The sequence below is a fragment of the Brachyhypopomus gauderio genome, chromosome 2 (assembly GCF_052324685.1).
Source record: "Brachyhypopomus gauderio isolate BG-103 chromosome 2, BGAUD_0.2, whole genome shotgun sequence".
NCBI lineage: Eukaryota > Metazoa > Chordata > Actinopteri > Gymnotiformes > Hypopomidae > Brachyhypopomus > Brachyhypopomus gauderio.
Window position 1 is genome coordinate 33,687,601 of NC_135212.1, and position 21,626 is coordinate 33,709,226.

General features: G+C 46.4%; 1 protein-coding gene across 1 annotated transcript in view; it reads left to right on the forward strand.

Moving 5' to 3' along the window:
• The window catches only part of LOC143508674 (uncharacterized), a 57,189-nt gene extending 36,100 nt beyond the window's left edge, over positions 1-21,089 (forward strand). The window contains exons 2-5 of the mRNA XM_076997335.1: positions 11,992-14,020; positions 18,869-18,928; positions 20,397-20,487; positions 21,063-21,089. Coding sequence (XP_076853450.1) covers positions 13,650-14,020; positions 18,869-18,928; positions 20,397-20,487; positions 21,063-21,089 — 549 coding nt within the window. The 5' untranslated portion in view covers positions 11,992-13,649. The remainder of the gene's footprint in view (positions 1-11,991; positions 14,021-18,868; positions 18,929-20,396; positions 20,488-21,062) is intronic.
• Positions 21,090-21,626: the final 537 nt, after the last annotated feature.

Consider the following 21,626-nt stretch of genomic DNA (forward strand, 5'->3'; position numbering starts at 1 on the left):
CCTCTATCTGAGCCCGCTGGTATGATCCTCCAGTCTTGCACATTGCTCGCCCGTACCGTGCCTATGACGACACTCCGAGTTAACCGCTCTTCTGCATGTCCACACTCTACCACTATATTATTCGATTATGGAGGATAAAGACTCTTCTTATGTCCTGGTGTATCACTTCTTTCCTCCCAGCATCACTAACAACAGCCACTGAACATTTTTCTCACCATGCTTACACCTGTGTGTGTAGCTCCACCCACTCTCCCAGTTCAGTTCTCTCAAGCCCAACCCTGGTTTTCTTACCCTTGGTACCACATTTCCATCTGAGATGCCTTGAAAATCCTCCGCTTTCATCATTTCTGCAGCACATTCAGGCCCTCCAGACTGAGAGTCAGCATAGCACCCCCACAACTTTATTGATCTTCCATCATGATTCACGGTAGGTAGGGAGAACTTTTCCTTTCATCATACATAAACATAACTCTGGCCTACATTGCCAAAGCTTCCTTTGATTTCATCTGTGCATAGGACACTTTCCCACAAGCACTGCAGTTTGTTGGCAAAGTTCGGACATTTCATTTTCTGCCTGTAAGCAGCGAGGTCCTTCTTGACCTGTATCCAAAGATGGTACGGTACACACCAGGTGTCTCCAGACGAACCTGAGGTTCTTCAGGTGCTGTACGTGGTTTCAGACCAACATTCAGAAGGTTCACTCAAGACATTTCCCCCTTAAACAACATTTTGGAAGGTTTTGAACTGTTCTAGTGAGTATCAAATTGATCTACTACGTTTTGAATCGTTGAAGTACACACGACTAGCTCATTGGAGTCTTGTACCCCTTTGTATAATGATAATAGCATTTATTTGCCACTGTGAACAAAGCACAGGAAAAAAACATTTTAGGTATCAATGCTGTTATTTATAGGCTAATTAAAGTCATGTGAGCACTGACAACATGAGAACACGTCAGGCTAATTAATCACAGGTTAGTCTAATTGTGTCCATTGTCTCAAGCTGAATACAGCGTTTTAATGATCATGCCCTGAGGTTTTCATTTGTGTGTCCTTGTGTTTTTTTTAGCATTTTTAAATGATTGGCTTTGTTTTGTATAGTTTGTTAATTTTGTACTTTTGTGTATTTGAATGAATTTACATAGATCCAAACTATTTCACTAAACACTTTGTTACGTGGTGTACTTCCAGGGCACAAGTAACATTGACCTGTCCAACCCATGGCTAGCTTTGATAGCTGGTGTGATTAAGTGTGCTCATATCGAAAGCATTAAAATATATAGTGTAGGACCGCTCCAGAAGCCAAACCGATCAATTATATTTAATGTAGTCCACAGTGGTAATATATATGTCCACAATGATAGAATACACACACACCGTGGGAGATGTTTGGCCATAACTGACTGGAGGAGCATGGAACCGAACCAAAACAAAAGCACATGGCACCCATGGAACAAGGAAACTAAACCCAGAGACACTGGAGAATAAGAAAAGGCCACTGTGACATTCAGATACTTTAGACACACATGCACACGCACACACACACACACACACACACACACACACACACACACACACACACACACACACACACACAAAAGATCTGTTGTAATTCAGCATGCTTAATGTGTGATTCTCTACTGAATTATAAACTTGTGAAATTATAAAACGTTATGTCTGCATAAAATTACTAACAATTAATCATTTTGCAGTTTCACTACCACCAATACCCACATATTTAAACATTGTGATTAGTTGCATACTCACCAGTATAGACAGATATCCACTTACCGATGAGCATGTTCGGAGAAGTTAAAGTATTATGCATTTCATTCAGGAAGTCTGCACACTTACTGCTCAATTGGACACACACGTCTCGTGTCAGTATGAGGACCTTATCATCTCTGCAGGCTCTCACACCATGCCGATGACTTATTGATCGACACGCATGAATGTGAATATTAGAATTTGTGTATGTATCTGTTCTGACTGCAGTTCTAAAAGCAATGTCAGTGAGCTAGTAAAGATTTCATTTCCAAGTTCCTCAAGTTATGTTTCGATTGCTTTGAACTAGTCCGACATTTTTCGAAGGGCAGATAAAGATGTTTACAATGTCTTGTAAGGTCTTTCCTCTGGTGTGGTTACAGCACTGAGCGGGTTAATGAAGGGTCGGCTTGGCTGTTTGGGTCAGCACGCGCGCGTAACTGATAGGACACCGTGCAGTGGTCTGTCTCTCGGGCTCGCGCGAAACCTCGAGCGATTGCACGGATTCGGTATAACGGGACTCCGTGACTCCTCCTCTGGGGTGTAGTGATTGCTCGCTGGCCTTAAGATTCCCTCCCCCGACTAAGCGATTGACCCTCCGTCGTGTCAGTCCGGAGGTGAATATTTAATGCAACTGATGGAAAGGAATGTGCGATGCTTCCAAAGTTGGAGTATAATCGCGCAGACCAAACGAGCTGCAGTAGTCCGTCCATTCATGGTCAATAGGATTATTATACGCTGAAGTTTAAACACCTTTGACTGAGTCGATGAGTCGGCGCCGTACGAGAGACGGGCACGGCGCATTCTGCACTCATATTATTCTCTTCCTCTGCCGGCTCATGTTCCGCGGCATAATGAAACCGCCGGTCTGTTAACGCCTTTGGACTTTCTCGCTACGAGTTTGATCGCAGCAGAAATTCTGGCTGCCGCCTCCATCCAGCGACCTCGCAGGTAAGCCGTCCCGGTCCTTATTACGCGTCCTGGTCAGTTCCGTGGACGGACTTTTCTCTTGTTTGGTGCAGTCAGTGCATTTATAATTTCGACTGTGGTGACTGATCCTTTTCTCGCTCCTATTCTTCCACTGATGTTCACTGAATACGGTGTCGGCCAGTATCAGAGCTGTATCACTTTTTTTTTAGAAATGTCCAGTACATAAGTCACAAGGGGACACCTTTTTCTTTTTATATGCCATCATTCATCTTTTCCGAGAGGTTTACGAATCGCAGCTGAGCAGACTGCGAACGTTTGATATGTTTTAGAGTTTGTGCCGAACTTTATGTGTGGGCCTGCTTCACACAGAAAGGAACACGGGGACAAAGTTTCGTTCTGACTGAACTACTCGCGCACCCCAACTGCGCCTGAAAACATGATGGACTAACCCAGATCTGCAGGCAGCTGGGAAGATTACAGCTGGAGTTACAAAACCACCGATGGGGGAGCATGCAACCCACGTGGGTGAGCAGGTGTTTGTCAGAAAGCCGTGCAAGGATTATAATTGAAGGATCTTAAATGAAGGATTTTCTTTAAGTATACTTAATGCTATAACTGGCCCTCCGTTAAAAAAAATGTGGGTCTATAGTGGAGTAACAGTTTGTACTGATGAACCAGGGAGATGTGGACGGTTATGTAAATGCATAAGTATAAGTTACTGAAATGGTACATAAAAGCTAACAGGGGCATTCAGTTAAAAAATGACTGCCCTCAATGAAGACTAGAATACTGCCACTGCATGCAGGTCTAAACAGTGCATTTCTGTGAAAGGTGCAACCCACAGGAAGTGTTTGTGGCATTGCGCCCTGTACGTGCTACTGCATCTCCGTTTTCTCACGCATGCACGTGGCACAGCCTGTGTTCAAAAGGAGCAGGGGAGAAAGGCGGCGGAGGCTTGCGGCCGGCTGAGGGCAGACGTGGCGGTCCGTCGTGAGGGTCACATGCTGAGTGGAACCCGGGCGGGGAGGGCAGCACTGGCCCGTACGTGGGGAACGACAATGCTGAGTTAGTCAAAGGGCGCCTGGTACCAAATGTGCTCTATATGAAGCACATTTGAACTCATATGAACTATATGAATCACATATGAACTCATATGAACTCTATATGAAGCACATTTGAACTCATATAATCTCTATATGAAGCACATATGAACTCTGTATGAACCCTGAAGGCAAACACTCACTGTACTACAGTACCCATGAAGCTCCTGTTGGAGAGATAGTTATAGATGGGTTATGACAGTTATGGATGGGGTGGTCTGAACGCAGCCTGTACCTGTAAGCTAACCGTAACTGTTAAGGATGGCGTTCTATGGCTCTGAATGGGACTACTTGATTGCAGTTGTCCATGGCTTGCTGAGCACCTGATGCCAGCAGGAAGACCTGTCATGGTCAGTACGTGTGACCATGTGAACATCAAGGTGAAGATATATATGTGTGTGTGTGTGTGTGTGTGTGTGTGTGAAAGAGAGAGAGAGAGAGAGAGAGAGAGAGAGAGAGAGAGAGAGAGAGAGAGAGAGGTTTTCAGGCTTATGTTGGGCCAAAGTCAAAATCAGGATTTCTGGATTGTGCTGTTGCTCAGACACTTTTAATAGATGGATGTTGTTTTCACATAAGCAGGTGTCTCTGAAGCTGAACTCAGAACTCCTGGTGATTCTAATGCAAGTGTCACGTTACACAGCACATCTGTAGTCGGGCTTTTGGGTGTTGAGAAGGTGTTGCAGTATTCCGATCTGGTTCCCTGAAAGCGCTGTTTTTTTTTTACTAACAGCAGTGGAGAGCATGGCAGGGAACATAGACATTACACAGTGGTGTCTGTCATTTTTCAGACTTTCAGATCTTGAAACCCAAGTCACTGAATATTAACAGCTAGCTCGATTTGGCTCGATTTATGGCAGGACAATTATCCTTGGAAACGTTCCATCCAGACCAGTCAGAAGCTTCTGTTTTCATCGCACCTCAAAGGGTTCCAAGCAGACAAAATGTCATGTACACCCTCTCGGTGACTTGGCCAGGCGTTTGTATGGAGATGTTGTTGTATTGTCTGGGTGGAGGGGCGGGGCTCTGGCCCGGTGCTGTGTTGTGTCTGAGCGTGCCCTGAAGTGAGAGTGAGTGTATTCACCCGCCCCCTCAAAGCCCAGCGGGAACTTCCTCCACCTCAGACACAATGGTGACCCGGATAGATGGAGGAGATGAAAAGGTAACGTGGCAGACGTGTGTGTCCCGCAAAGCAGCTGACGAGAAAGGCCTTGAAGCGCCACAACCCTGCTTCACACTCGAAGCACTCCCTCATCTCTCTCCTCCTCTTCCTGTCTGCTTCTCTCTTGCCCTCCCTGTCAGTCTCTCTCTCACTTTCTCCCACTCTCTCCCTCTCAGAAGTCCTGAAATAACCTCCACACCATATTACCAGACAGATCGTCCTGGCGGGAGTCCATTTAACACTTGGTCATTGTAATGGGATAAATGGTTAGAAATGGAAAGTGAGTGGCATGAGGTCCCTTCCTGTGCACTTTACACAAAGGAAACTTCCATCACTGAAGGAATAAACAGCCCAGACACTACTGTGTCGGAGGAGTTGTGAGGAGTCGTAGGGGTTCCATGAGAACAGGACTCTCACCCATGGAATTAATGACAGCGGCTCTTGCGTTGTGTGAGGGAACTGTGCCGTTTTCATCTGTCAAACATGTTCTGTGCTGATGTAGAACAGGTTGTGGTTCTCTAATCAGCAGGAAATCACCCACTTCAAGCAGTCCTTTGAAAACTGTGTGATGAGAAAAGGTGATGTTTTTCATCCTTGTAGTTGTTTTTAATGCGATAGGGATGAGTTCTGTCTCACCCAAGTATTCTGAATGAGTTCTAGCTCACTCAAGAGCTCTGGATGAGTTCTGGCTCACCCAAGTATTCGGAATGAGTTCTAGCTCACTCAAGAGCTCTGGATGAGTTCTGGCTCACCCAAAAGTTCTGGGTGAGTTCTGGATGAGTTCTGGCTCAACCAAGCCTCCGCATGGGCCAGATGGACGGCTTTCCCATTCCATCTTCTCCCCTTTCATATAAAAGTTTAATTTAGATTGGTGGGAAGTATCTGTCGTATTTACTGTGTGATTCCCATCCGGCCGTTGGCGTTCATTTTGGATTGTGGCAATTTGTCCTCACTTGTGTTCATAAAATTGTGGACAGGATAACTGGACCTTTTAAGCAGTGCTACCACTTCCTTCAGCACTTTTGAGCAGTACGGACGCCTCAGCAGGACACACAATATTGTGGCGTTCACTCCCACTGGTTCCCAGCTCAGCGTTCACTGAGGTGGATTTTGGCCTAGTGGGTCGTGAATGAACTCACTCCTAACTTGTGATAAGAAACAACAGTGCCGATTAAGCACAGTGAACCAGATTAAGTGCAGTGAATCAGATTAAGTGCAGTGAACCAGATAAAATGCAGTGAATCAGATTAAGCACAGTGAACCAGATTATGTTTAGTGAACCAGAGCATGGCAGCACACTGCCATTTTTAGATGATTCCACTTCCAAGATCCGTTCTGTCAAACATTTGGCAGAAAAATCTCTTATAGCTCCCAACACCTACATGTTGGTATTCATAGCTCAATTTCTATTCTGGTATATATATTTTTTGCCTGCGTGTTATACAAACAGGAAACAGGCCTAATAAAAAATATCACACCCTCATAAACATAAAAGAGCTCCAGTGAAAAAACCTGTCTGTAAACGCCTTTCACCGTATCTTGAAAGACTGAGTGTCTGCTGTCGTACGTGGATCCAGGGTCCCCGGGGATGCCATTTCCTGTCTTCTGTGCCAGCACTTCCTCTCCAGGCATCGAAGGAAGCGGCCTTATTATGACCTGCTGCCTGTGTTTACTCTAGTGAAAGTGTTTTTACAGGCTTGACACGTTTACCTAAATGAATCTGATGGAAGCCTAGCCTAAACTGAGCAATCAATGAACATGTTGCTTAAATTGAATGTTAAATTTGATATTAAAGCACACTGTTAGAACAGAGAGAGAAAGATTAACAGATGGACAGAGAGAGGGAAATACATCCACGTTCCTTCTGTCATTGTCCCCCCCCCCCCCCCCCCCATCTGAACACCTGCAGCTCCATAACACAAGTGCAGGAAAGCCCAGGGGGAGGAGAAGACAGTCTTAATCAGCAAACTGAGATTAACACTATGGAGATTAACACTGTGGAAGTTCACATTCTGGAGATGAACACTGTAGGTCTGCTGAGAGATGTTCACTCTGCAGAACGGAGCGGTCCTCTTCTGCTCCAACTCGTGGTGAGCCAATAGTTTTGCACAGTTTCCTGTTTAATGCTGATAATGTCTACAGTATATCTGGTTGTGTATCCAGTCATTCAGAGGGGAGAAAAATCTGACCATAGGCTCAAACTCTCAAATAGCTGCTCAAACACTGGCCGATGTTTGCTGAGTCAACACTGCTATCTGAGCCAAAGGCCAGAGGTGCAGCTGTTTGGATCAGCCCCCCACACACGCAGACTGAGATCAGGATTGATCTGTTTACACTGTTGTCTCCTCTGATCCCTCGTCTGCTTGGGTCTGTGTCATCTGGGTATTTACTCTGCGTCCCTATCAATGTGACTGCTCTGAACATCCCTGCTCTGTAAGATACTGATCACTTGTGTAGGATGGTGTTACTGACTTATTGACACATTTGCATATGCACTGTCCAAAAATATAACATTTATATATACGTGAAGCACTTTGCTTGCACAGCTGAGGAAGGACCTCTATCTAAAGCAGCCTGAATTAGTAGGAGGAGGAAGCAGTTTATATAAATGCTCATCCGTTACTTCCACAGGAAATCCACAGTACTGAAACTAATCACGCATTCCCATACGTTTCTGGAGGTGGTCATCATTCTCTCAGCAGAAGTTTTCATTGCTGGGTATGGGCTTCTGTAGAACCTGCGGTGTGAAGAGCTGAACTGTAATTAAAAACGAGAATCCGTAGGTTTATAATTCATGATGGAAATGAAAACAAGACCTTTGTGATGTTCTCTTCTCCACACATGGTCCAGAGTGTGGTGGAACCTGGAGAAGGGGAACTTCCTGGACCACCCCAAATGATATCAGTGCATCATGCTGAGAGTACAGGTCCAGATATTTGTTTCTCAACAAAAAAATGTTTCTCAACAAATCCTGCAAAGAGGTCTGCACATGATCGACCCTGTGTGAGTAGTGCTCAGGGTCAAAGGTGAAGCAGTACAGAGTTAACACATTTCTGACGGTCTTAAGGAAGGACCACAGACCACAGTTGTCTAGATGTCCCGCCCCCATGTGTGGGAGGGTTCCACTCAGGTCTTGCATGAAGGAAATGCGAAAAATCTCTCAAACCATCTTCATTAAGGATGAACTTAGGAAAGTAGAACATCCAGGATGATTTGTCTAAGCTAGAAGCTGGAAGCGGCTACAGCAAGGATTATCGACAGTGCAATTCCCTGTAGGATCATTAAGGCGGGTTCATGGAGGCGTGATCAGGGAGGCGTGATCAGGGAGGCGGGATCAGGGAGGCGGGATCAGGGAAGTGTCCTGCTGAAATGGTACGATTAATAGTAGATTGACTGGAGGACTGTAACTATGGAGTGATGTCAGGGCTGTAAATGCAGGGTACTGCTGCCTTCTTGGAAAAAGTCTTTTTTCCAAATGACAACAGCTCCGCCCCTTACCTGCTGACTTAATAATGATATCACTCCTTCTGTTTATATATTTTTGTTTGTTTTGCAGGTTATTCCACCTTTGATAGATATGTTTTGAGTAAGTTGGATTACATTTATCTTAAGAATCTCTTTGTCACAGGTATTAATAATAAGAAGAATGCATATAGTGATTCAGGTTCCCCTATAGAAGGTGTCCAGGAAGACTTGGTTGAATTATATTTAGAAAAGTCAAGGTTTCCACTAGCGTCATGTGGATAAAGTGTCCTGGCTATTTTTATTAAAAGCTTTAGTGTACGTAATAGCCCCAAAGTCATTAGTCATAAGGCTCATGGGCACAAATTGTAGAGCTGAGGATAGTTCAGCTCGATCTGCAGAAGTCAGTCCCAGATAAGTGGGATCAGTGATAACTTTCTTGTGGTTTAACAAGGCAGGAAGAGCAACTTGTCCAGAAGTAGCAGAATTTCCAGACTTTGATTAATATGATTATTACTAACTGAAGCCAGTCATCCATGCTGCTGGACACAGAAGCTAAACTTACTGGTCATTAGCCTGGAGTCAGTGTGTGTATTTTGTTTTGTGTATTTTGTAACATTTTCTTTGTACATTTTGTGCTTTGAAAGCTGATCTGAGGTAAATACCGCAGCCTAATTGAACAAGAACCTAACTTAACGAGAACCTAACTTAACGAGGACAATGTTTCATTATATGTGTCTCTTTTGCAACAAGTTGCATTAGCCAAAAATCATCTTTCACATGTCAAAATTAATTCATCAGCCTATTACATAAGTAATCAGTAGATTTTTTTTAAATAGTCATTTCTGTTTTTAAATTTACATTGTTATAAAACAAAATAGATAGATAAGTGGTGTTTGGAGGTTTTGAATGTGAAAGTGTAAGTGAATAGCTGAAACACTGCTGTACACAGGCAAAAGCCTTCAGAGTGATGGCAGCTGCTACAGTCTGTGCTGAGTGTCCTTTATGAACAGTGAGATTACACATCATAGGTCTGCTGAGATGAGCAGAGCTGTGAGGTAGAGTGTGAGTGTGTTTGTGTGTGTGTGTGTGTGTGTGTGTGTGTGTGTGTGTGTGCATATGTGAGCCTGATCTTTTGCTGCGTGTTTTTTTATGTATCAATGTGTGTGTGGGTGTGTGTATGTGTCTGTAAATATGTGAGCATGATCTTATCTTTGCTGTTCTATATTAATGTGCATGTAGTATGTGTGTGAATGTGCATGTTATGTGTGTGTGCGCATGTGAAGTTGGTGTGTGTGTATACATATTAGGGATGTCCCGATCCAGCTTTTTGAACTTCCGATCCGATATTTATTTGCACTTCCGATCCGATACCGGCCTATACGAGCATGTATTAAAGTTTAAAGTTATTTAGCTTGATAACAAGTAGCCAGCTGAATTAGGTGTGTTTGAATCATACATAATGGTTGGTAAGCAGAAACTGACCTGGGGTGAGTTTCCCGAAACGTTCTTAGCGCTAAGTACTTTCCTACGAGGTTACGAAGTACTTAGCGCTACGAACGTTTCGGGAAACTCACCCGTTTATTTAGCAATTAATAAACTCATAATAGATAAAATAATAAATAACAAACAGAAATGGCATCAGTAAACTTAAGGCTTTAAAAGCCATACGTGCAAATAATATTGTAAATTGTATTTTTAAAAAGTGGCAGTTTGTCACGCTTCGCAAACATTTCTGCCAGTGTTAGTTGTGTAGGACCTTTCTTTTTGTCTTCGGTTTTCTTTAGAAACTCTTCATGTTTTTTATGGTGGTATTTTGCTAAATGCTTGATTAGATTGGTTGTTTTAAAAGTTCTTACAGCTTTACCACCACGCTTTGACTTTACTGTGGCATATGTGGCACTCTACCTCTTCGTCTTAGTCGTCCTTTAAGGTAAAATAATCCCACACAACATTTTTGACATTTTTACCAATAACTTCAAATTTACATGGCCGTCTTAATGGTTAGAAGATACCGCTGAGCTAAATTGGGGGAGATGCTATGCTCGTGTGCTGAAGGTGTGCTGGAAAATTTTCTCGTGCCTGCCCTGCCGATCTGATACCGATACGCATTTTTTGCAAATATTCGCGGCCGATCCGATCCAAATATTGGATCGGGACAAGCCTAATACATATACCCTGTTGTGACGTTTGTGTACATATCTCAGTGTGAATGCATTGTTGTCATCCTCCTCCTCATGGCCGACTGTGTCTGGGACACCCACTCACCTCACCCCACTGACTCACCTCACTCCACCCTCTCACCTCACCCTCACACCTCACCCCACCCACTCACCTCACCCACTCACCTCACCCCACCCTCTCACCTCACCCTCACACCTCACCCACTCACCTCACCTCACCCCAACCTCCCACCTCACCCCACCCACTCACCTCACCCTCACACCCCACCCACTCGCCTCACCCACTCACCTCACCCCACTGACTCACCTCACTCCACCCTCTCACCTCACCCTCACACCTCACCCCACCCACTCACCTCACCCACTCACCTCACCCCACCCTCTCACCTCACCCTCACACCTCACCCACTCACCTCACCTCACCCACTCACCTCACCCCAACCTCCCACCTCACCTCACCCCACCCACTCACCTCACCTCACCCTCACACCCCACCCACTCACCTCACCCACTCACCTCACCCCACCCTCTCACCTCACCCTCTCACCTCACTCCACCCTCTGACCTCACCCCACCCTCTCACCTCCCCCTCTCACCTCACTCCACCCTCTAAACATCACCCCACCCTCTCACCTCACCGCACCCACTCACCTCACCCCATCCTCTCACCTCACCGCACCCTCTCACCTCACCCACCCTCTCACCTCACTCCACCCTCTCACCTCACCCCACCCTCTCACCTCCCCCTCTCACCTCACCCCACCCTCTCACCTCACCTCACCCTCTCACCTCACCCCATCCTCTCACCTCACTCCACCTTCTCACCTCACCCTCTCACCTCACCCTCTCACCTCACCCCATCCTCTCACCTCACTCCACCTTCTCACCTCACCCCACCCTCTCACCTCCCCCTCTCACCTCACCCACCCTCTCACCTCACTCCACCCTCTCACCTCACCCCACCCTCTCACCTCCCCCTCTCACCTCACCCCACCCTCTCACCTCACCTCACCCTCTCACCTCACCCCATCCTCTCACCTCACTCCACCTTCTCACCTCACCCTCTCACCTCACCCCACCCTCTCACCTCAACCTCTCACCTCACTCCACCCTCTAAACCTCACCCCACCCTCTAAACCTCACTCCACCCTCTCACCTCACCCCACCCTCTCGCCCCACCCTCTCACCTCACCCTCTCACCTCACTCCACCCTCTCACCTCACCCCACCCTCTCACCTCAACCTCTCACCTCACTCCACCCTCTAAACCTCACCTCACCCTCTCACCTCACTCCACCTTCTCACCTCACCCTCTCACCTCACTCCACCCTCTCACCCCACCCTCTCACCTCACCCTCTCACCTCACTCCACCCTCACCTTACTCTACTCTATAGGCAGTGCAGCTGGTGAGGACGAACATCTGAGAAGAGGAGCGCAGACTGGAAGAGCCTCAGGGACTGAACCAAAGAAACACACACACACAGCATCCCCCACCTTACAGAAACACACACACACACACACGGTATCCCCCACCATACAGAAATACACACACACACACAGCATCCCCCACCTTACAGGAACACACACACACACACACACACACACACACAGCATCCCCCACCTTACAGGACACACACACACACACACACACACACACACACACACACACACACACACACACACACACACACACAGAGCATCCCCCACCTTACAGGAACACACAAGCACACGGCATCCACCACCTTACAGAAACACACACACACACACACACACACACACACACACACACACACAGCATCCTCCACCTTTCAGAAACATACACATACACACACAAACACACACACACACCATCCCCCACCTTACAGAAAAACACACAAACAGCATTACAGAACTACACACTCAGACACACACACACAAAAACCACACACACATTTGTATCTTTGCCTACTTTAAGTGAACACATGTTCATGGAAAGTGGTGCACTGTAAAAAAAGACAAGCATACTCCACCTTACACACATACACACAAGCACACAGCTTCCCCCACCTTACAGAAATACACACACACACCATCCCCCACCTTACAGAAATACACACACACACACACACACACACACCATCCTCCAGCTTACTGAAATACACACACAGACACATAAACACAAAATCACACACAAAACCACACACACACACAAAACCACACACACACACACACACACACACACACACACACACACACACACACACACACACACACACACACACACACACACACAGAAGTAGAAAAAGGACTGGGGTTAAACCGTACTGTGGTGCCAGGACTCAATCCAGAACGGTTTGGCCCACTCTGAATTTGTGTGTGTGTGTATGTGTGTGTATGTGTGTGCATGCGTGTGTGTTCAGACAGGTCTGGTGTATGGTTACACCGGCCACAGTGCTTATGCATGTTTTATCTACTGTGAGGGGAAACTGAGTTGGGCATGTTCACCTGATCGGTCCGCACCATTGGCCGAGCTTACCACGAGCCTCCCGCCCATCACACGGCCCCCAGCACATTCACCCCTCCACCGCTGCATTCACTCTCTCACAGCCGTCCGGTCGGCCGCCCCGGTGGAGGAGCAGAGGCATCAGTACGCATGCCGTCCAGCAGCTTCTGGGACAAATCGAGCGGTGGCCAAGCGCATGTGAATCTCCATCAGAGATCTGCTAGGGTTACTGCCACGTGACCATCTCACAGAGAGGGCAACTTTATATAGGACAAACTGCTCTGTTGTGACCTTTTAAGCATTTTATGCTTTCAGTTCAATAAGGACGGGCTCGGATAACAACAGTGAGTCATCTGGGTATAACTGACACTAGACTTGGTCAGCCTGGACGACGCTCCTCACAAAAGAAGTAGGTTCGTCTGGAGGATTACCCACAATTCACAGCACCTCCGATAAGCATCCAGCCGACTGGCCTCTCGCGTACAGCTGCTCAGCACTCCGGGCAGGTCGGCGGAATCCGAAGTGACTTCCACGATCGTCTCCAGCGGTTGGACGCGTACCTTCCGGAGGATGACGGACACCCTGAGACCCCCATCTCTCCAGCTGCACGTCCCGCGGGACAGGGATGGGTCGGGCCTTGGGGGCGGGGCCTGGTCCTGCTCCTCCACGCCCACCCTGCGGCGGAGACGCTTCAAGTTGCGCCGCGCAAAGAAGGTGGCGGGCGAGCGTGCGGAGAGCCTGCTGCAGGGGAGGCGTCCGGGCCTCCGCTCCACCACCAAGGAGTACCTGCAGCTGCCCTCCATCGAGATCACGCCCTCCAGCGACGAGGACGCCGGCTGGTCCAACTGCTCCACGCCCAGCGCCTCGCCCAGACGTAAGCGCTTCCTCCTGCGGAGGTGGCTAAAGGTGCGCGAGAGGAAGGAGCTCGGCAGTGAGAGCAGGTTGGTCCCTAGGGGGCGCTGTGGCGGACGCTCACGCTCTTTCGTTCTCGGTGAATTGGAGTGTGCTCAGTGTGAGCCCTCTTGTTTCACATCTCAGCCCTGCGTCACCAGGGGCGACTGCTGGCCCGTTTGTTTGCTTGTTCTGTTGTTGTTTACTGGAAGCTGGTTTGATCCCAGGGTTTGTTCCCATGCTCTGAGGCCATGTCGTCACTGGTGTCTGCTAAGCTGGATGCGACCGGCTGCCGTGTGAACGGTCCACCTGCGCTCAGCGGGGACGGAGATGACCATCCTAATATTATCTTCCCTCACGCTCAGCTGTGTGCGGTTTATGGGCGTGTCCTCCACAGCAGCGCGGATCCTCCAGTTCAGCCGTTTGCGATACGTTTGCAATTTGTGATAGAGGCTGAAGAAGATGTTTCGACAGATGCTTCATAGGAAGAACATTCAGGAGATCAGGAGACTGGGGCTACATTAATGTCTGATTCACACTGTTATATACCAGTATGAGTTTACTGGTGTGTGTTTATTACAGCATTAGGTCCTAGATCTGCAACCCGCACCTGAGTCCAGTCTACACCCGAATGTCTTCCTCAGCGTTCAGAGCTAATTGCTTTTATAGATTTGGGTGAGAGAAGTTAAGGTGTGCTTCACTTAGCTGGGTGTAATTGTATTTCAGCTTCTGAGTTTGAGTTTGTTACGTTCCAATGAGTCTGAACATAGAAGCAATATTGGTCATGGTTTCTTGTTAATGAAAAGGGCAGATGGATTCTGAATATAGCCTAAAGCTGGCTATGCTAGCTTCATTTAAGGGGTCAAGCTCACTGTGTTCTGAACTTTAAATGTAATCTTAGTTCTAGTTCAAAACATCAGATTTTTTTCATTGGATCCATCGAATGCACAGAGAGCTTGTTTCTTCAACCAGTGTTCTTCCAAGCGTTCCGGTTTTGTTAGCCCTTGAGTTGAACTCCTGCTGAGATTCAAGAATGCTTCTCACCACTGTCCCCAGACGCACGGCTTGTGGAGAAGTTTGCTTATTGGCTTATTGATTAGTTTAGCCGAACGGAGTCTGAGTGGGGTTCAGATCCCCAGACATTTACAGAGTCTTTTTCCCCCCAAAGCACGTTTTGATGATGGCTGTTCAGATGTAAAGATGTTTTAGCTGATGTGTTAAATCAAAACTCGCATGAGGAGGTCCTTGAAGTGAAGTTAAAAGCAGTCTGAATGTCCTTAAACATATCTTCAGGTAATTTTTCAAGAAGAATCATTCACTGAATTCACTTAGTAACCTCCTGACCTGAGATACCAGTCATATTTGAACCAGATACACAGTGGAGTCTCAGAGTAACATATTTGTTTTTCTGCTTTAATAAACATTTAACAAGGCTACACTTTAACCTCGTTTAACCCAACTAATCTTGTTACAGTAGGGATAAATATTTAACCTGTGATTAGAGGTTAATGGTAAAGAGAGGAGCTTGGCTCCTAACCAATAAAAACATTTGATTTAGTGAAAGTCCTCAAATGGATTTTAAAATTCATTTTAATAACAGTGGGCCCGTGGGTAACACTATAAAAATATCCATATGCCACAAAAGGTCCTTCGTTGTAATTAGCATCATGTTAGAAGATTGAGGATGAAGAGTGAGTTGTATCCACTCAGTTTTGCTGTATGTGGTCTGTAGGACAGTCTACCTCCTAGTCAGTGGGGGCTGGTCAGTAACAGGACAGCAGGTTGCCTATGTAATGGACCAGCACACTATTACTCAGTCCTGTCAATTATTGATGAGAGCTATTAATCAGGCAAGGGGCAGGGCACGGAGAGGGAGGGAGGAAGGGGGTCGATAAAAAAATGTAGTGAAGTACACAAAGTTTCCAGAGAGACAGAATGTTTTGTACAGACGTCCTTCAGCAGCTGTGCAAGCAAAGTGTTTCTAAATTAGTAGGAGGAACCAGTTTGTGCATGACGAGCAGACATGTAAAACTATTCATTCCATGGGTGAGATAAAGATCTTCAAATTTGCATGTAGCTATACCCAAAAAGCTCAGTGTATCTCAGAAACTGTAAGGGTACAGTGTATTGCTCAAAAAAATGTCTCTCACTAAATCCAGTAAGGTTGTTGGCCTAAGATTGTCCCATTTTAGCACCCATACTGAGTAGTATTTGGAGTCAGAGGTAAAGCAGTTTATATTTAACACAAGTTCACCCAGTCCTAAGAGAATAAACGTTCACCCAGTCTTAAGAAAAGAAAATTAGGTTTTGTAACAATGTGTAATGCCCTACAATAGGTTCTCATCTTTATGCTCTTTATAATCTTTATGATACCTCAGCTTATGCACCACACAACACACACACACACACACACACACACACACACACACACTCACCTTATATATCAGAGACACCCTCCACCCTCCCTGTCTCCCCCACTGTGGATGGGCACAGCGGATCGGTGTTGGTGTTGGTGTGGGCACTGGAACTGGGCACATTGGAAACATGAATGAAGTCACATATGGCCTTACACACTTCACCTAATGACCTGCTATGACCTCTGGTGTAATGCTCTATTACATGTTATGTACACACACACACACACACACGTACACGGACATAATTGGGGGGGGGGGGGGGGGGGTTTGGTCCCCCCCAGTTTTACTGTTAAAACCAAATATTTAAATAGCGACGAATCCATGTCCCCCCCACTTTTGAAATCAAAATTACGTCCATGCACACGTATATATGTATGTATGTGCGTGTGTATGAGCGTGAGACACACGCATTTGACTTTCTTCACACGCTCTCACGCCACACTTCTGATTTCTCACGCCGAAAAAAAAAAAGTAGTTTATTTACCTCTGATCCACATCTATGATTCAGTGAGTTACTAGTTCGCTCTGGCGCCAACCACTGGAGATCGATCGTGTCCATTTTACATCCCGCCCGGTAACAATTTTTTTATAATTGTAATTATAATTACAACATTGATGTGCTTTTGAGCAAATGTTATAACTCTTTATAAAACCTTGGCGTTACGCATGTACATATAACTACTTAGTAGGAATTCGTAATTAGGCCTATGGTACCCATTATAAAGCATTTTGTAGTTCATAAACTGCATCATAAGTGCATTTATGATGCATTATGAATACAGTATCAATAGGAAGTGTTACCAAAGCTTTTCCTGCAACACTATGAATATCTGTGTATCATTAAGCATGTTTGTCATGCTGCAGTTCCTACAATTAAGAACTGATGTGTGCGCAGCAGGATGGTGCGGGGCTCCTGCGCTGTAATTATCCCGTCAAACACGCAGCCCTTTGTGAGGGTTCATATACGAGCCTGAGCTAACGCAGCTCTTACGGTTACAGAAGTGTTCTTAGACCTGGAGGAGCCTCGTCAAGCTCCACAGAGGAAATGGAGCCTCAGTCTCGGCTCCGCCAATCCCTTCTCATTCCTAGTATGTTATATTGCGTTTGCGCAAAATTGGTTTTGGCCCACAACCATTTGAAAGCTTCATCCACGTTCACCGTACTGATATTTGTCTGTGTGGTTTGTATAGTGTGCCCTGTGTTTGGGGGGAGGAGCTTCAGGAGTGGTTATCTCGACCAGGGCGGGTTTTTGGCGGGGCGGGGCTGTTTTTGGGGGGGGGGGGGTTCCGACTGACTGATGTCCCTCTCCCCAGTCTCGCTGGCGTCTGCCTCACTTTGATAACAGGGCCATGTGGCTATTTTAAGACCATGGGCCGAGGTTTATCTGCACACCTTTCTCTGCTTCTGAGGTCCTGGGTCCAGTCCCCATGAGCACTCTTTGACTCCACAGCAGCCCGCTAGGCAAGCCAGCTGATTGGTGCCTCCGAAGAGATGCTGCATGCTCCGATTGGAGGATCTGGGGTTTTGCCTATTGTGGTAATTGGACTCCTTCTTTCCAGTATGGGCTGGCACGTTGACGACTCTGAACGAGGCACGTGTCGCCGCCATCACAGTGCCACCCTCATAACTACAACACCGTCACACGGTAACCAGGAGCAGGTATGGAAGAAGTGGGCGTGGCTTGGCTTTATTTTGCCCATCCATCACGTTCTTTCATTAGGGCCACATTTGATCAAACACAAGTGTTCAAGTAGCAGGGCATTACAGGGAGTTCTGGAGCTGTTCCTCCTCACCTGTGAAGTTCCTGTAGTTCCTCGTATGGTTCTTCTTTTTGGGAAGCAGATGAAGGTCAGTTGAAGGTGTGCGTTCATGATGTCCTTCCATTGATTGTTAGTGTGATATCTCTGTTATTGCGTCTGCTGGAATCTTTTCAAAAGTTGAATTCTGCCTTCATTCCGGCATGATTAATTGAACCCATCAAAAAACGATATAAGGGGTGGGTTTAGAAAAGTTATCCATTCACATTTTGACTGAAATTGGATTAAAATCCCCTTGACATGCCAAGAAGAGATCCAGATTTCAGGTTATAAAACTGGCTGTTTCTGGGGCTGTCAAAGGAGATTGTATAAATCCAGGTGCAAATTTCCAAATGCAGCCAGGCAGCTTAAAAGCAAGTACAGGGACAGGAGCCATAGTGTCAGTAGTGCCAGTGCTGCCTGTAGCATCAGAAGTGTCAATAGTGTCAGTAGTGTCAGTAGCGTCAGTAGCGTAGGGTGAAGTTCCGCCCATGTGTGATGTTGCTAGAAAACGTGGTATTAAAGAATCATGAGTACTGAATGATTTAGTAGGCTTCTCTATGGGGTTAGTCTTTGGTCTTTGCCTGCTGGGCATCACAGGGGTTGGATGGTTAGAGTACATATACTGCAACAGTGCCAGCCACTCACACTCTCTCTCTACTCACACTCTCTCTCTCTCTTTCAGTACCACAGCCACACAGTACACAGATAAATCAGCTCAAGATAAACAGAGAGGGATGCAATGGTAACCCCCATCTCACACACACACACACACACACACACACACACACACACACACCACACACCACACACACACACACACACACACACATTACCGGCTTTACTGAAGAGTAGTTCACATATCCAAACAGTCCTCTATCACGTTAAGTGGCCAAGTTGCAAACAAAGCTTAAATTGCATTGAGCAGGCCAGAATCATCTCTGTTGAAAGTACCTGCTAACACCTGAGCTTAGGTGTGTATGAGTCATAGTACACGGGGGACAGGCAACACTCATCCAGCCTAGGAGGTGTGACCGCTGCACAGGGACAGAGGGGGTTGTGCAGTTGGAAGTCCACACTGAGTCCTTTTACCGAGTTTCCTCAATCAGTCATTCGCAGAATCAGATGCCTGGAGTAATTTAAATAGTCCGATTTAATCATATTGCACTGATGTTATGAAGAGAACTTCCTGCTGGGATTGGCGAAGGGTTGTTTTGAACGAAGAAGTGGCTGTTGCAATGAGTAAGGCCTCTGCTGAGATCATTATTAACATAATAATGAAGTGCAGTGTGGGTTTGCGTTGAACGTGCAACCACATTCTAACTCTTACGAGCAAACTCGGTCCTGCTGAGTGGGACTTGTGGCTGTGTGCTGGAACCATGCTGGGGTTTCTGAGCAGCCCCGCCCACCACGCGTAGAAAGCCTTCATCCTCGTGGGACACGATGACCTCAGCACAGCGCTCTGGCCTCCAAGTGCTCACATCTGCCGTAATTGACCCTGTGTTTGGTGGGTTATCTGTACTCGTGCTGATGCTGACGTCCAGAACCTTGGAGGACGTACAGTTCAGTACGAGGTAACAGATGCTAGTTAAACTCGGGACTTTGGTGGGAAATGAGGACAAAATGACTAATTATTTTATAGGCTTATAGTTTTTACTGTGTGAGTTATACTGTATATCTGGTTCATATTTCATTGTCTGTTCTTACTCCAGTAGCCTACCCCACCTGGTGGCCTGGTGGTGAATGACCTTTCGATTCAGAGGTAATCTAAACATCCTCTACACTTGCGCTGAGAATGCAGATATTGTGAAGGTATATCCTAGATTTATAATAGCACAGTGGTGAATCTATGATGTAACTAGGCTAATTGCTGTCCTGCATTAGACTCAGGAAATGTGAAGGTTTTAATCAGGGAGATTCTCAGGGAAAGCTCGGCCAGTCCTTGGCTGCTTTCAGATGTGGACCTACCACTGTGTCTCCGCTGCTGATCTATTCACGTGAAAGGGTAACACTGCCCTCTAGAGGCCAATCAACGTAACGCATCCTCCACAACATTTTGCTCCGTGTTCGCCAAATTGTTCTTAAGAGTAATGTGTTTTTTCCACACATTCATCTGCAGAAATGTCATGAGATGTAACCTTTCTCATATAAACCTGCAGGAGTCGTTGTCGTGGGTCGCGATTTGAAGTGGCTAGTGTCCGTTTGTCTTACAGCAGCCAGCAGAGCAGTCAACACAGCAGCCAGCAGAGTAGCCATGACGACGATTCCACCCGCTTCCTGACTCCCTTTATACGTGAGGGAGAGGTAAATGCGCTCTCTCTCTATCTCTCTCTCTCTCTCTCTCTCTCTCTCTCTCTCTCTCTCTCTCTCCTCTCTCTCTCTCTCTCTCTGTGTGTGTGTGTGTGTGTGTTGTGTGTGTGTGTGTGTGTGTGTGTGTGTGTGTGTGTGTGTGTGTGTGTGTTTTCACAACTTTTCATTGTGACATTGCGCTGAGCTGTGCAGTCTAGTTTATGTCCACTAGAGGGAAACCTTTGACTCTACTGTAAACCTGCTTCTTGTTACAGAACACATGTAGCTAGAGCTGTGTAGGTTCTGCAGTGGAAAATTACAAAGTAATTTATAAATACTTTTTATTCATAAATAAAATGAATTATCTGTGTGTGGACTTAAGTCTTATGTTGCTCATTTAACAATGTTCTGCCTCAAAATGTGGAAACTGAATAAACTTGTTTAATGGCAATAGTGGTATTTGACAGTTGGTGTGAAGATTTATTTTATATGCATTTAGCCATCTATAACACACTTTTAGCTATTTATAATACTTTGTGTGTCACAAAGTGTGTCAGGTTGATGTTCTCAGTTGTTCTCAGTTGTGTCAGGTTGATGTTCTCATGTTCACACTTTGACAGACATGTCTCTGGCTTCGTTTTAATACTCACGAGGGTGCTGACACACTTTTCTCCGATTCTTTAAACAGGACTGACAGTGGAACAGACAAGTTCAGGTAAGTCTGAGAGTAATAGTGCAGTGGACTTTGTTGGGTGAGCTCTGTGTGTGTGAGTGTGTGTGTGTGTATGTTACATCCATCACACTTGGGTCCCTAGGACAGAGGAAGCTGCTGTATTTCAAACCTCAGAGTCATTGATTTCAGCCTGAGCCACGTGTTTCACACAAACACACTGGGTCAGCTGTAGGGGCAGCACAAGCTTGACCACCATATCCAGGTGGTATCTAGGCCATCATACCCAGCACTCACCTGCCTGCTGCTGTTGGCCGTCTGCTGTGGTTTGTCGAGGGGAGCGTGGGGTGCTCTGGGTGGGGAGGACACAGTGACTTGTGATTCTGCCTTTGGATTGGGAGTGGGGAGGAGACGAGGAGGGCTCTCATTGTCTTAATCTCCTCTCAGTCCCTCTCTCTCTCTCTCTCTCTCTCTCTCTCTCTCT